Genomic DNA, 13,694 nt, shown 5'->3' on the forward strand with positions numbered 1-13,694 from the left:
AGGTGATACATTGGACGTTTCCACTCGATCTCCAGATACGAAAAAATGCGGCCATGTATTGGCCGAAGGAAGAACAACATCGTGGATTGCATAATTTAATAGAAATACGGACCACAAACACGCAGGAAATTCACATTCCGATCCTCCTCCTGTTGCAGCAACGACGGGATGATACCCGAACAGCGAGATACACATGTGGTTTTTTCCCCAGTCATAAAAAGGGGGCTGGAAATGAAGCATCTGAGTCCTATAACACTTCTTGACTGGTCATGGTCATTATGTCACCCACTGGCACTGTACTGAGCGAAGGTGAACATCCGAATGTGCTTGTGGTGAAGAAGGCACAACAATATGATTTTCCGTATCAGCATATTCAGTTCTTCTAGTGCAGCCGTGAGTTTTGTTAATCCTGTTTAAATACACTCCTGGAAATTGAAATAAGAACACCGTGAATTCATTGTCCCAGGAAGGGGAAACTTTATTGACACATTCCTGGGGTCAGATACATCACATGATCACACTGACAGAACCACAGGCACATAGACACAGGCAACAGAGCAGGCACAATGTCGGCACTAGTACAGTGTATATCCAACTTTCGCAGCAATGCAGGCTGCTATTCTCCCATGGAGACGATCGTAGAGATGCTGGATGTAGTCCTGCGGAACGGCTTGCCATGCCATTTCCACCTGGCGCCTCAGTTGGACCAGCGTTCGTGCTGGACGTGCAGACCGCATGAGACGACGCTTCATCCAGTCCCAAACATGCTCAATGGGGGACACATCCGGAGATCTTGCTGGCCAGGGTAGTTGACTTACACCTTCTAGAGCACGTTGGGTGGCACGGGATACATGCGGACGTGCATTGTCCTGTTGGAACAGCAAGTTCCCTTGCCGGTCTAGGAATGGTAGAACGATGGGTTCGATGACGGTTTGGATGTACCGTGCACTATTCAGTGTCCCCTCGACGATCACCAGTGGTGTACGGCCAGTGTAGGAGATCGCTCCCCACGCCATGATGCCGGGTGTTGGCCCTGTGTGCCTCGGTCGTATGCAGTCCTGATTGTGGCGCTCACCTGCACGGCGCCAAACACGCATACGACCATAATTGGCACCAAGGCAGAAGCGACTCTCATCGCTGAAGACGACACGTCTCCATTCGTCCCTCCATTCACGCCTGTCGCGACACCACTGGAGGCGGGCTGCACGATGTTGGGGCGTGAGCGGAAGACGGCCTAACGGTGTGCGGGACCGTAGCCCAGCTTCATGGAGACGGTTGCGAATGGTCCTCGCCGATACCCCAGGAGCAACAGTGTCCCTAATTTGCTGGGAAGTGGCGGTGCAGTCCCCTACGGCACTGCGTAGGATCCTACGGTCTTGGCGTGCATCCGTGCGTCGCTGCGGTCCGGTCCCAGGTCGACGGGCACGTGCACCTTCCGCCGACCACTGGCGACAACATCGATGTACTGTGGAGACCTCACGCCCCACGTGTTGAGCAATTCGGCGGTACGTCCACCCGGCCTCCCGCATGCCCACTATACGCCCTCGCTCAAAGTCCGTCAACTGCACATACGGTCCACGTCCACGCTGTCGCGGCATGCTACCAGTGTTAAAGACTGCGATGGAGCTCCGTATGCCACGGCAAACTGGCTGACACTGACGGCGGCGGTGCACAAATGCTGCGCAGCTAGCGCCATTCGACGGCCAACACCGCGGTTCCTGGTGTGTCCGCTGTGCCGTGCGTGTGATCATTGCTTGTTCAGCCCTCTCGCAGTGTCCGGAGCAAGTATGGTGGGTCTGACACACCGGTGTCAATGTGTTCTTTTTTCCATTTCCAGGAGTGTAGATCATACACGCAAGGGAATTTTTGCTGCTTGGCCTTACTCGGGCCAGACGCCTGTTGTGAGAACAGTTAAGACTTTAGTTCTGAACGCCAGTGATACAGTAGATGGGATCATTGTCACTAGCGTCCTAAGGTCCGATTTCGCCTGGGCAGCAAACATACAGCAGTGGCTGTCGAGATATGCTGCCGAAGAGTGCGCAGTGAGAGTTGCCTTGACACAACACACTGCTATGCGTGGCACTGTAAACACGCTGGGGCACCAGAGTAAGAGACCGTCTTGCTGGTGTTTCTCTTTATCTCAAAGTATTAACTAACGCCAAGGGAAGTGACCTGATATAATGATTAACATAATGGCACACAATAGGCACATTAGAAAATCTGGAAAGGGATATGCAAAGGCTCAGTGGTAGGGGAGGGTGATCAGTGAAACGAAATGGAAAGAGGACACGAATTTCTAGTCACACGAATATAGGGTAATACCAACAGCAGCAGAAAATGGTATGATGGATGTAGGATTTGTCACGAATAGGAAAGTAGGGTAAAGTGTTAACTACTGTGAACAGTTCACTGACAGGGTTGCCCTCATCAGATTCGACAGCAAACCATCGCCTACAGCAATAATTCAACTATATAAGCCCACATCGCAAGCAGCAGATGAACAGACAGATAAAGTATACGAGTTAGAAGAAAGGATTAGAAGAAGGAGATAAGAAAGGCTTACGAGAGGATATGGGCTTAGCAGTAGGAACGAGAGAGAAGAAAGGCGAAATGAATTTTAAAATAGATTTCAGAAAGTAATAGCGAATACTCTGTTCACGAATCGCAAGAGGAGGAGGGATGCTTGGAGAAGACCCGGAGACACGGGATCAAGTTAATGTGTAGAATCTGCGAGACTGGCGACATATCACCAGACTTTCTGAAAAATATCAAACTCAATATTCCGGACATAGCAAAGGCAGATAGGTGCAAAAACTATCGCACAGTCAGCTTAAGAGCTCATTTATCCAGCTGCTGGCAAGAATAATATACAGAAGAATGGAACAGGTACCTGAGGATCTATTAGACGACGATCAGTTTGGCTTTAGGAAAGGTAAAGGCGCCAGAGAGGCAGTTCTGACGCTGCGCTTCATAATGGAAGCAAGACTGAAGAAAAATTAATACACGCTCATAGGATCGGTAGACCTATAAAAAGTATTAGAAAATGGTGCAAGATCTTCAAAACTGTAAGGAAAGTAGGAGTAAGCTGTAGGGAGAGACGGGTAATCTATACTGCTATAAAAAGACAAGTTGTTATCTAAAGTTATTACCAAAAATATGGAAAAGCTCTTGGCCGATTTACTTCAGATTTTTGCACATTATTCTAATAAGCGTTAGGACGGATATAGACTACATATTTTTAATATGTATGATAAATAAATGTATATATTATGTTCAAAGTGAAAACGTTGTTAAAAATAATCTCGAAAAGTTCTTCACCGATTTACATCAGATTTTCGGACGATACTCTTTTACCAGAATCTAGAAAGTTCCTTGGCAAATTTACTCCAAATTTTTACACGATACTCTAATAAACGTTCAGACGGACATAAACTACTATATATATAGTATGTAAAGGTGAAATGTTATTAGCACAAATCTCGAAATTTTCTTGACCAATTCAATACTCTAATGAACGTTTGGCTGGACATAAGCTACACATTTTTAAATATAAATGGTACATAATTTGGGGAAATTCTTGCCCTCTTTACTTCTAATTTTTACACATTATCTTAACAAACATTTGTTTGGGCTTAGGCTACATAATCTTTAATATACATAATTTATAAATATGTGTGTTATATATAACTGGGAAAAGTTGTTACAAAAAATTTCGAAAAGTCATTGACCAATTTACTTCAGAGTTTTACATGATACTCTAATAAATATTCAGACGGGCATAAGCAATATATTTTTTAAACAGCTGTGTCAGTATTTCTGTTAAAACGAACTCCAAGGAAGAATATATTGTAACATGCCGTGTGGTATCGTTTTCTTTCTCAAAGTCAGTTTCAACTCTAATAACTGGGCATCTAAACCATTAGACAAATAGTTTCTCCCGTATATATATTATTTCTACATACAATTTATTTTAAACAAACATTGTATTCACAACAATGCGCTATTTTATTTTCTTCCACGCAGTTGATTTTAACAGAAAACGGGAAAGTTGTATATATGACCTATTGGGTTATAATGAGATTACTACTACGGAATCTGAATCGCCACGAAACTTCGTATTCCTACCTGTTTGCAGATTAAAACTTTTACTGAAGCTACTATCCTCACAGATCAAGCAGCAGGAGAGGTCTCGCATATCCCATTTAACAATACTCCCAACCGATTTCGCCACTCATTTTAAGCGACTTCATTTCTCAGTAAAGGTTTTGTTGCCAGTAACAATAAACAAAAGCAACAATATGGGAACTGTGCGTCCGCTTTGATGCTAAATACTTTTGTTATTTATTTATTTCCAACTAGGTTCAGCGACAAACATCGCCGTTATCAGTGGATTCTTTAAATCTAAAACATGCAGAAAATATCACATTTACAAAAAAAAAAAAAAAAAACCGCTAAAACATTATTCCATGTGTCTTGTTTGTTTTTTAAATATCATTTTCTGTGAATGCTTTCATAATACTTAACATATTATACGTTACTTTGTAAGTAACAGCCAGTATACACCAAAACTGTATCCACAACACTACTGCAACCCCAACTGTGTAACGCTGACATACGTTCTTGTATTTTTTTACTAACAGCTGCTCACACAGTTGCAGGTGACATGATGTATGCCGAGAAAAATGGCAATAGAAAATGTACTTCAAACAGCGACGACAATCTTAAAAACATGCTGTAGTGTATAATAAATAAGGTATTTTGAAAGTATTCACAGAAAACAAAATTTAAAAAGCAAACAATACACATATAATAGTGTGTTACAGTGTTTAATAACTTTGCTATTTTCTGCATGTTTTAGATTTTAAGAACCCACTGGGGATGGCGATATGCAAACACGGACCAAATGGAAGAGTTCTGAGGTAAAATTATTGTTACAATAAGCAAGGCTCAAGTTCAGAGAGAAGTGAAGAGGAGATGACAGAGAGGGGGGAGGAAGTAGATATAGGCAGGGTGAAGGAGGAGATGGACAGAGAGTGACGGGAGAAGGAGGTGTGGAGAGAGAAGAGGGGGTGAGGAGAAGATGGGCAAAGAGAGGGTGGACAAGGAAGTGCAGAGGGAGAGGGGGGGGGGAGGAGATTAGGAATATATCGAATTCCCGTACCTATTTACAAATTTGCAAAGCATTGCCAGGCGCTGGTATGCAATATGTACAAGAACCCAGAGGGAACAATATAACTGGGAGACCAAGAACAAAGTGCTGGGATTAAAAATAGTGTAAGACAGGTATGCTGTCTTTCGCCCCTACTGTTCAATCTGTACATCAAAGAAGCAATGACAGAAATAAAATAAAGTTTCAAGAGTGGCATTAAAATTCAGGGTGAAAGGATATCAGCGATAAGATTCGCTGGTGACATTGCTATCCTCGGTGAAGTAAACAAGAATTATAAGACCTGTTGAAAGAATCATTATTATCCATATAGCACACACATGCACTTCATTTAGAATATGTAAAGAATATACACTCCTGGAAATGGAAAAAAGAACACATTGACACCGGTGTGTCAGACCCACCATACTTGCTCCGGACACTGCGAGAGGGCTGTACAAGCAATGATCACACGCACGGCACAGCGGACACACCAGGAACCGCGGTGTTGGCCGTCGAATGGCGCTAGCTGCGCAGCATTTGTGCACCGCCGCCGTCAGTGTCAGCCAGTTTGCCGTGGCATACGGAGCTCCATCGCAGTCTTTAACACTGGTAGCATGCCGCGACAGCGTGGACGTGAACCGTATGTGCAGTTGACGGACTTTGAGCGAGGGCGTATAGTGGGCATGCGAGAGGCCGGGTGGACGTACCGCCGAATTGCTCAACACGTGGGGCGTGAGGTCTCCACAGTACATCGATGTTGTCGCCAGTGGTCGGCGGAAGGTGCACGTGCCCGTCGACCTGGGACCGGACCGCAGCGACGCACGGATGCACGCCAAGACCGTAGGATCCTACGCAGTGCCGTAGGGGACCGCACCGCCACTTCCCAGCAAATTAGGGACACTGTTGCTCCTGGGGTATCGGCGAGGACCATTCGCAACCGTCTCCATGAAGCTGGGCTACGGTCCCGCACACCGTTAGGCCGTCTTCCGCTCACGCCCCAACATCGTGCAGCCCGCCTCCAGTGGTGTCGCGACAGGCGTGAATGGAGGGACGAATGGAGACGTGTCGTCTTCAGCGATGAGAGTCGCTTCTGCCTTGGTACCAATGATGGTCGTATGCGTGTTTGGCGCCGTGCAGGTGAGCGCCACAATCAGGACTGCATACGACCGAGGCACACAGGGCCAACACCCGGCATCATGGTGTGGGGAGCGATCTCCTACACTGGCCGTACACCACTGGTGATCGTCGAGGGGACACTGAATAGTGCACGGTACATCCAAACCGTCATCGAACCCATCGTTCTACCATTCCTAGACCGGCAAGGGAACTTGCTGTTCCAACAGGACAATGCACGTCCGCATGTACCCCGTGCCACCCAACGTGCTCTAGAAGGTGTAAGTCAACTACCCTGGCCAGCAAGATCTCCGGATCTGTCCCCCATTGAGCATGTTTGGGATTGGATGAAGCGTCGTCTCACGCGGTCTGCACGTCCAGCACGAACGCTGGTCCAACTGAGGCGCCAGGTGGAAATGGCATGGCAAGCCGTTCCGCAGGACTACATCCAGCATCTCTACGATCGTCTCCATGGGAGAATAGCAGCCTGCATTGCTGCGAAAGGTGGATATACACTGTACTAGTGCCGACATTGTGCATGCTCTGTTGCCTGTGTCTATGTGCCTGTGGTTCTGTCAGTGTGATCATGTGATGTATCTGACCGCAGGAATGTGTCAATAAAGTTGCCCCTTCCTGGGACAATGAATTCACGGTGTTCTTATTTCAATTTCCAGGAGTGTAATTGCATAAAACAAAAATAAACAGACTAAATACTAATATTTAGATTTCTAATCCATTCCACCACCATGGCATTGGCATTCATAAAATCATTCTACGTGCCCTTGTAGCACCGTAGGGGGTACTGCTCTCTTATATGTCTGGTAGATTGTTTCAGAGCACCACTGTCACAACTCGCAGACTCCAAAAGACACCCCATTTATAGAGCACCGACCATATCCAGTAAGGATTCTACTTAAATTGACCCACAGTTTCCTGTCAAGGTCGACATCCACAGTATCACAGTTATATTTCTGGAACCACTCCAGTTCTTGATAATTTCCGATGTGTTGGCAATTCTTGTTCCAGAAATCTCTTACTTTCGTTTTACTTGTATCTAGCTGTTCAGCGTACAGTAGTGGCGGTTGTCTCGAAAGAAGCCTGTTTCTTCATAAAACGATAGTGTCGTGATGAATGGGTAGTTCCTTAATCTCTTGTTTATTGTGGTAATCTCTAAGCAGGGCCTCAGTTTTGCGAATCTGTGGTGGGTAGATATTGCTTAGTAGGGGAAGCCAGTAGACAGAAGTTGGTCACATTATACCAGTAATTGTGTTGTTAAGCTGCGCATCGATGGAGAGGCTATGACAAATATTACACCGCATTGAAGCACGGTACTCTGCGGCCGGAAAAAACAATACAAGAGCCGATGTAGCAAAGCCTCCATTGAAGCAAGCCAGGTTGTGCCACACAGCCTCAGAATAATGTTGTTGCGAGCTTTTATTTTGGCTGATGTGTTTTCCATATGTTTTTTATAAGACAAAGTGCGGTTGGGCATGATGCCAAGGTACTTGGGGTATTTGTTGTGACGGAGAATATTGACATCACATTGCATCTTAGCTCAATGTTAGCTTAGTTGTTGTTGAGGTGAAACGCACAAACCTCGCTCTGACTGTTACTGGGCTTCAGTCTCCATTTCGTTACATATCCTCTTCTAGTGTTCCCTCTGACCGACCAAGCTGTTTTGATTGACAAGCCAGAGCGATATCGTCCACACAGTAGAATTTTCTTGAAGATGTTTTTAGAAGGTCAGAAATACAAAGGCTGAGCATGAGAGGTGCGAGAACTAAAGGCAACAGATGTGTAGTTTCTCCTGGAAACCGGCCTCTATGTACGTTTTCAGAGCTAGTACAAGCTCGCTGCAGCTTCGGTGAGGCCTAAATCTCGCTTGTTCTGTTGGAATGTGTTCTAAAACACAACAACTAATTCTGTTTAAATAAGTCTCTCCAAGAGCTAACACGTGCAACCAGGTAGGGAAATTGGCAGAAAATTCTGGAGGAGATACAGTGATTTTTAGGTTTTAAGATTGCCACAATTTTTGTATTTTTCAATTCCTTTGGAAGTGTTCAGTCATCAAAATAATAGAAAAGAAGCGAGTCGGCCAGCTTGCATTTTCCCCAAGATGGGATAAAAATTCTGGATGGATGTTATCAGACTCTGCAGTCTTACCACTTTTAACCTCTGCTAAAGTTATCTCTATTTCATCTAGAGTAAATGAGGAAGAAAATTTTGAATCGCTTGGAGACTGAGCTTTTAGCTTTGCTAGCTCTTTTTTGATTCTGGAGGTATGCTGTTCATTCCTGAACAATCTGGACGTTTTTACCATGTGGTTAGCAATATGACTGACTGAAATACCAGACTTCAGATTTATTAAAAGAGCCACCCACTATGCTAAGCAAGAACCAGACTTTCCTCCTTGAATGTTTGAAGTTCAAGTTTTCTACGTCTCAGACTAGGACACTTTCCCTGCATCACCAAGGCTGTGAAGAAGTTCATCTGCAATATCAGTGTCTCTGCTCCTGTTAAATTGTTGATATCTCTTATCTTACCCCGGGATATATTCTCTTCTATATCCATGAGGAACAGGGACGGATTTAGAATATTTTCCTTTGGGGTGGGGGAGGGGCACAAGCTTTCATGTCAATAATTATCCATGTCACAGCAGAGCACAGTGTATCCGTCTATGAAAGGACACTTCTGTGTTAAGGTCAGAGTGGTCTTTATAAGGACTTTGTAATAAATTTAAATCAGCTGAACTGTTTTACTCAAATTTTACTTGTTTAATTGCACCAAAGCACGTTCATTTTATATAGTTATAACATAAGATACACTCTGAAAAATACTGCACTCTCAAAAATACTCCAAGTTCAGCCTTCTCTTAAATTTTCGATAGAGGACTTCTAGCACTACTGCTATAAATTGGACGTTCCTGTTGATGTGCATCAAAGCTAAGCCACTCAGTCGGTTTTCCGCCAAGGTGTTACGAAGATAGGTTTTTATGCATCGCTGCGCAGAAAATGATGTTTCTGCTGTGCTAGTAGTGATGGGCAGAATCAATAGGAACTGAAGGGCGGCTGCCATGTTTGGAACACAAGATGAACTCGGAGAGGCTGGCTTGAGGCCTTGTTTTTTCCTCAACTGATTCCAGATCATCAGTTCCGCTTTCAAAACTGTGAAACACGGCAAACCATTTTTGTATATTTCAACGCTCTTCAGCACTTCCCCAGTGGACTCACCAGAAACGTACATCGGTATTAGCTTCTTTAAATGACAAGCGGCTTCAAGGTGTGCTTTGGGGAATCTATAGTTTTGTTCATTACACAGAAAATCTAGAAAAGGGATCCGGTTTGCCACTCTAAAGTATTCCTCGCGTGACTCAGCTGGGGCATTCGTTCGATTCGTCTGTAACGCAGTTGTTCTAGGAGTTTTTATCTCAGGGACAAATTTCTCAACAAGTTCACCTACTGCCTTAAAGACAGGATGGAAGTGTAAAATACTGTCCTGATGAAGTTCTTTCAAGCTCTCGTGTGCTGCTACCATGAGCAGCATTGCTTGGAATAGATCGATTTCCTTGTCTTGCAGTTGTCGAACAAGTGGCAATGCTAACCTAAGCACTTTGGCAAGTATGTATAAAATTGCAATAAATTCTGATGGCTGCACAACACGAACTAAGAAAAATACAATTTTTGCATTACTGCTTCCACTGCGAATGTTACATAATTTCTGCAACGCAATAGTTGGGCTAGAAACGATGTCTCGAAAATGCAGGATAGCGTCGTGCCTCTCTACCCAACGTATTTCACACAGTTTCTTTGTTGTGTGAATCCTTTTTGCTGGTAGAGATGACTGTATTTCTTCTTGTAATAAATATCGTCGCTGAGTAGATTCCCTGATGAAGTTCTCTACTGAACCAATTATATCTATAGGATTTCGTAAGCCGCCTAGAGTAAAGGCTTTGCTTAGTGTAAGAGTGAGCCTGTGACTATCGCAGTTACAGTAAATTGCTAATGGCTGTTCCTGTGACATAACTACTTGAAATAGGATTGTCCTCGGCAATAATCTACACCAAGGTTATTTGCGTGATGGTGTTCGTTAAGTTTTTACCTGTCAGGTCAGTAACAGCAACGAATTTTAGAAAATCTTTTCTTTACAAGTCTACCTTCAGCGTCAAAGAAATATATGCATAGCGATAATTGTCCAGAGATGCTTATATCAGTTGTCTCGTCTGCTATTACGGTGAAAAATTTCGATTCCTTTATGGAATCAATAATTTTTCCAGTAATAACATCAGCGCAGCGCTCTATTAAATCATTTTGTCTTGTGTTACTGATATAAATGGCACTTCTTGAGACCGACTGCATGTGTTGTATTAATATTTCATCGCCTGCGTCCATTCGAAACTTCAGTGCAGCATGAAAGTGTGCTTGTGAAGTGGGATGGATAAGCAAATATTGGGAATAACGGGTCTGTGTTGGCTGTGTGGGAAGTCTGACAAGACTTTTCTTGATGTAGGAATTGGCTGGTCGTTAGATCATGGGAGACAAAACAGAGGTCTGGGTTATAGCCTTTCTGCCATGCAACTAGTCTGAATGTAAAGATTGTTTGAGATGAGATGCTACAGATGAGTGAAAATTAGATGGACTGATAAGGTAAGGAATGAAGAGGTTCACTGCAGAATCGTCGTAGAAAGGAGAATAGGGAAAACACTGACAAGAAGAAGGAACATTATGATAGGAAATGTGTTGAGACATCAGGTAATAACTTGGGTGATACTAGCTGGTCAAAACTGCAGGTAAAGACAGAGATTGGGCTCCATATAACATTATTGTATTTATAATTGCGATAAGTTATTTCAATTTTCGTCCACTCCTCTTCTCTTTCTAACCTCATCCATTCTTGTTAGGATATTCGCTGACTTCCCTTCAATCATATGCACAAATTTCTGCTAGTCACCATGATAGTCTTTCTCTCGGTGATTGTGTATAATTTCAGTTGCTTTCTTACACATTTTCATTGGTTTACTCACTAGTCTTCCTAATGTTACGCCATTATTGCCTCCTTCGTCTCTTCTGAAGAGAACGGAAGCTTTGCAAAATCCGCCACTTAAATTGCTGCTGTAGGCCAGTCAAACATTTTCTTCTAGCCATTTTCTCTGGAACGATAGCACTTTATCAGCTTCTGCAACTTGCGGTAAGCAAAATATGCACTTTAACCATTGAAATACACTCCTGGAAATGGAAAAAAGAACACATTGACACCGGTGTGTCAGACCCACCATACTTGCTCCGGACACTGCGAGAGGGCTGTACAAGCAATGATCACACGCACGGCACAGCGGACACACCAGGAACCGCGGTGTTGGCCGTCGAATGGCGCTAGCTGCGCAGCATTTGTGCACCGCCGCCGTCAGTGTCAGCCAGTTTGCCGTGGCATACGGAGCTCCATCGCAGTCTTTAACACTGGTAGCATGCCGCGACAGCGTGGACGTGAACCATATGTGCAGTTGACGGACTTTGAGCGAGGGCGTATAGTGGGCATGCGGGAGGCCGGGTGGACGTACCGCCGAATTGCTCAACACGTGGGGCGTGAGGTCTCCACAGTACATCGATGTTGTCACCAGTGGTCGGCGGAAGGTGCACGTGCCCGTCGACCTGGGACCGGACCGCAGCGACGCACGGATGCACGCCAAGACCGTAGGATCCTACGCAGTGCCGTAGGGGACCGCACCGCAACTTCCCAGCAAATTAGGGACACTGTTGCTCCTGGGGTATCGGCGAGGACCATTCGCAACCGTCTCCATGAAGCTGGGCTACGGTCCCGCACACCGTTAGGCCGTCTTCCGCTCACGCCCCAACATCGTGCAGCCCGCCTCCAGTGGTGTCGCGACAGGCGTGAATGGAGGGACGAATGGAGACGTGTCGTCTTCAGCGATGAGAGTCGCTTCTGCCTTGGTGCCAATGATGGTCGTATGCGTGTTTGGCACCGTGCAGGTGAGCGCCACAATCAGGACTGCATACGACCGAGGCACACAGGGCCAACACCCGGCATCATGGTGTGGGGAGCGATCTCCTACACTGGCCGTACACCACTGGTGATCGTCGAGGGGACACTGAATAGTGCACGGTACATCCAAACCGTCATCGAACCCATCGTTCTACCATTCCTAGACCGGCAAGGGAACTTGCTGTTCCAACAGGACAATGCACGTCCGCATGTATCCCGTGCCACCCAACGTGCTCTAGAAGGTGTAAGTCAACTACCCTGGCCAGCAAGATCTCCGGATCTGTCCCCCATTGAGCATGTTTGGGACTGGATGAAGCGTCGTCTCACGCGGTCTGCACGTCCAGCACGAACACTGGTCCAACTGAGGCGCCAGGTGGAAATGGCATGGCAAGCCGTTCCACAGGACTACATCCAGCATCTCTACGATCGTCTCCATGGGAGAATAGCAGCCTGCATTGCTGCGAAAGGTGGATATACACTGTACTAGTGCCGACATTGTGCATGCTCTGTTGCCTGTGTCTATGTGCCTGTGGTTCTGTCAGTGTGATCATGTGATGTATCTGACCCCAGGAATGTGTCAATGAAGTTTCCCCTTCCTGGGACAATGAATTCACGGTGTTCTTATTTCAATTTCCAGGAGTGTAATTGCATAAAACAAAAATAAACAGACTAAATACTAATATTTAGATTTCTAATCCATTCCACCACCATGGCATTGGCATTCATAAAATCATTCCACGTGCCCTTGTAGCACCGTAGGGGGTACTGCTCTCTTATATGTCTGGTAGATTGTTTCAGAGCACCACTGTCACAACTCGCAGACTCCAAAAGACACCCCATTTATAGAGCACCGACCATATCCAGTAAGGTTTCTACTTAAATTGACCCACAGTTTCCTGTCAAGGTCGACATCCACAGTATCACAGTTATATTTCTGGAACCACTCCAGTTCTTGATAATTTCCGATGTGTTGGCAATTCTTGTTCCAGAAATCTCTTACTTTCGTTTTACTTGTATCTAGCTGTTCAGCGTACAGTAGTGGCGGTTGTCTCGAAAGAAGCCTGTTTCTTCATAAAATGATAGTGTCGTGATGAATGGGTAGTTCCTTAATCTCTTGTTTATTGTGGTAATCTCTAAGCAGGGCCTCAGTTTTGCGAATCTGTGGTGGGTAGATATTGCTTAGTAGGGGAAGCCAGTAGACAGAAGTTGGTCACATTATACCAGTAATTGTGTTGTTAAGCTGCGCATCGATGGAGAGGCTATGACAAATATTACACCGCATTGAAGCACGGTACTCTGCGGCCGGAAAAAACAATACAAGAGCCGATGTAGCAAAGCCTCCATTGAAGCAAGCCAGGTTGTGCCACACAGCCTCAGAATAATGTTGTTGCGAGCTTTTATTTTGGCTGATGTGTTTTCCATATGTTTTTTATAA

At 45.1% G+C, this 13,694-nt stretch overlaps 2 protein-coding genes across 4 annotated transcripts in view; both read right to left on the reverse strand.

Annotated features, from left to right (window-relative positions):
* LOC126176189 (uncharacterized) overlaps positions 1–13,694 on the reverse strand; it is an 81,936-nt gene that overhangs the window by 50,224 nt on the left and 18,018 nt on the right. The window lies entirely within an intron of this gene.
* On the reverse strand, positions 9,107–10,282 carry LOC126176172 (52 kDa repressor of the inhibitor of the protein kinase-like). The gene has a single exon (XM_049923312.1). It carries the CDS (start codon positions 10,280–10,282, stop codon positions 9,107–9,109), a length of 1,176 nt encoding a protein of 391 aa, XP_049779269.1.

This window comes from Schistocerca cancellata, chromosome 3 (assembly GCF_023864275.1).
Source record: "Schistocerca cancellata isolate TAMUIC-IGC-003103 chromosome 3, iqSchCanc2.1, whole genome shotgun sequence".
NCBI classification, from domain to species: Eukaryota; Metazoa; Arthropoda; class Insecta; order Orthoptera; family Acrididae; genus Schistocerca; species Schistocerca cancellata.

Excerpts from the sequence above, each read along its gene's own strand:
- LOC126176172 (XM_049923312.1), bottom strand. The coding sequence starts at position 10,282 with ATGTCACAGGAACAGCCATTAGCAATTTACTGTAACTGCGATAGTCAC.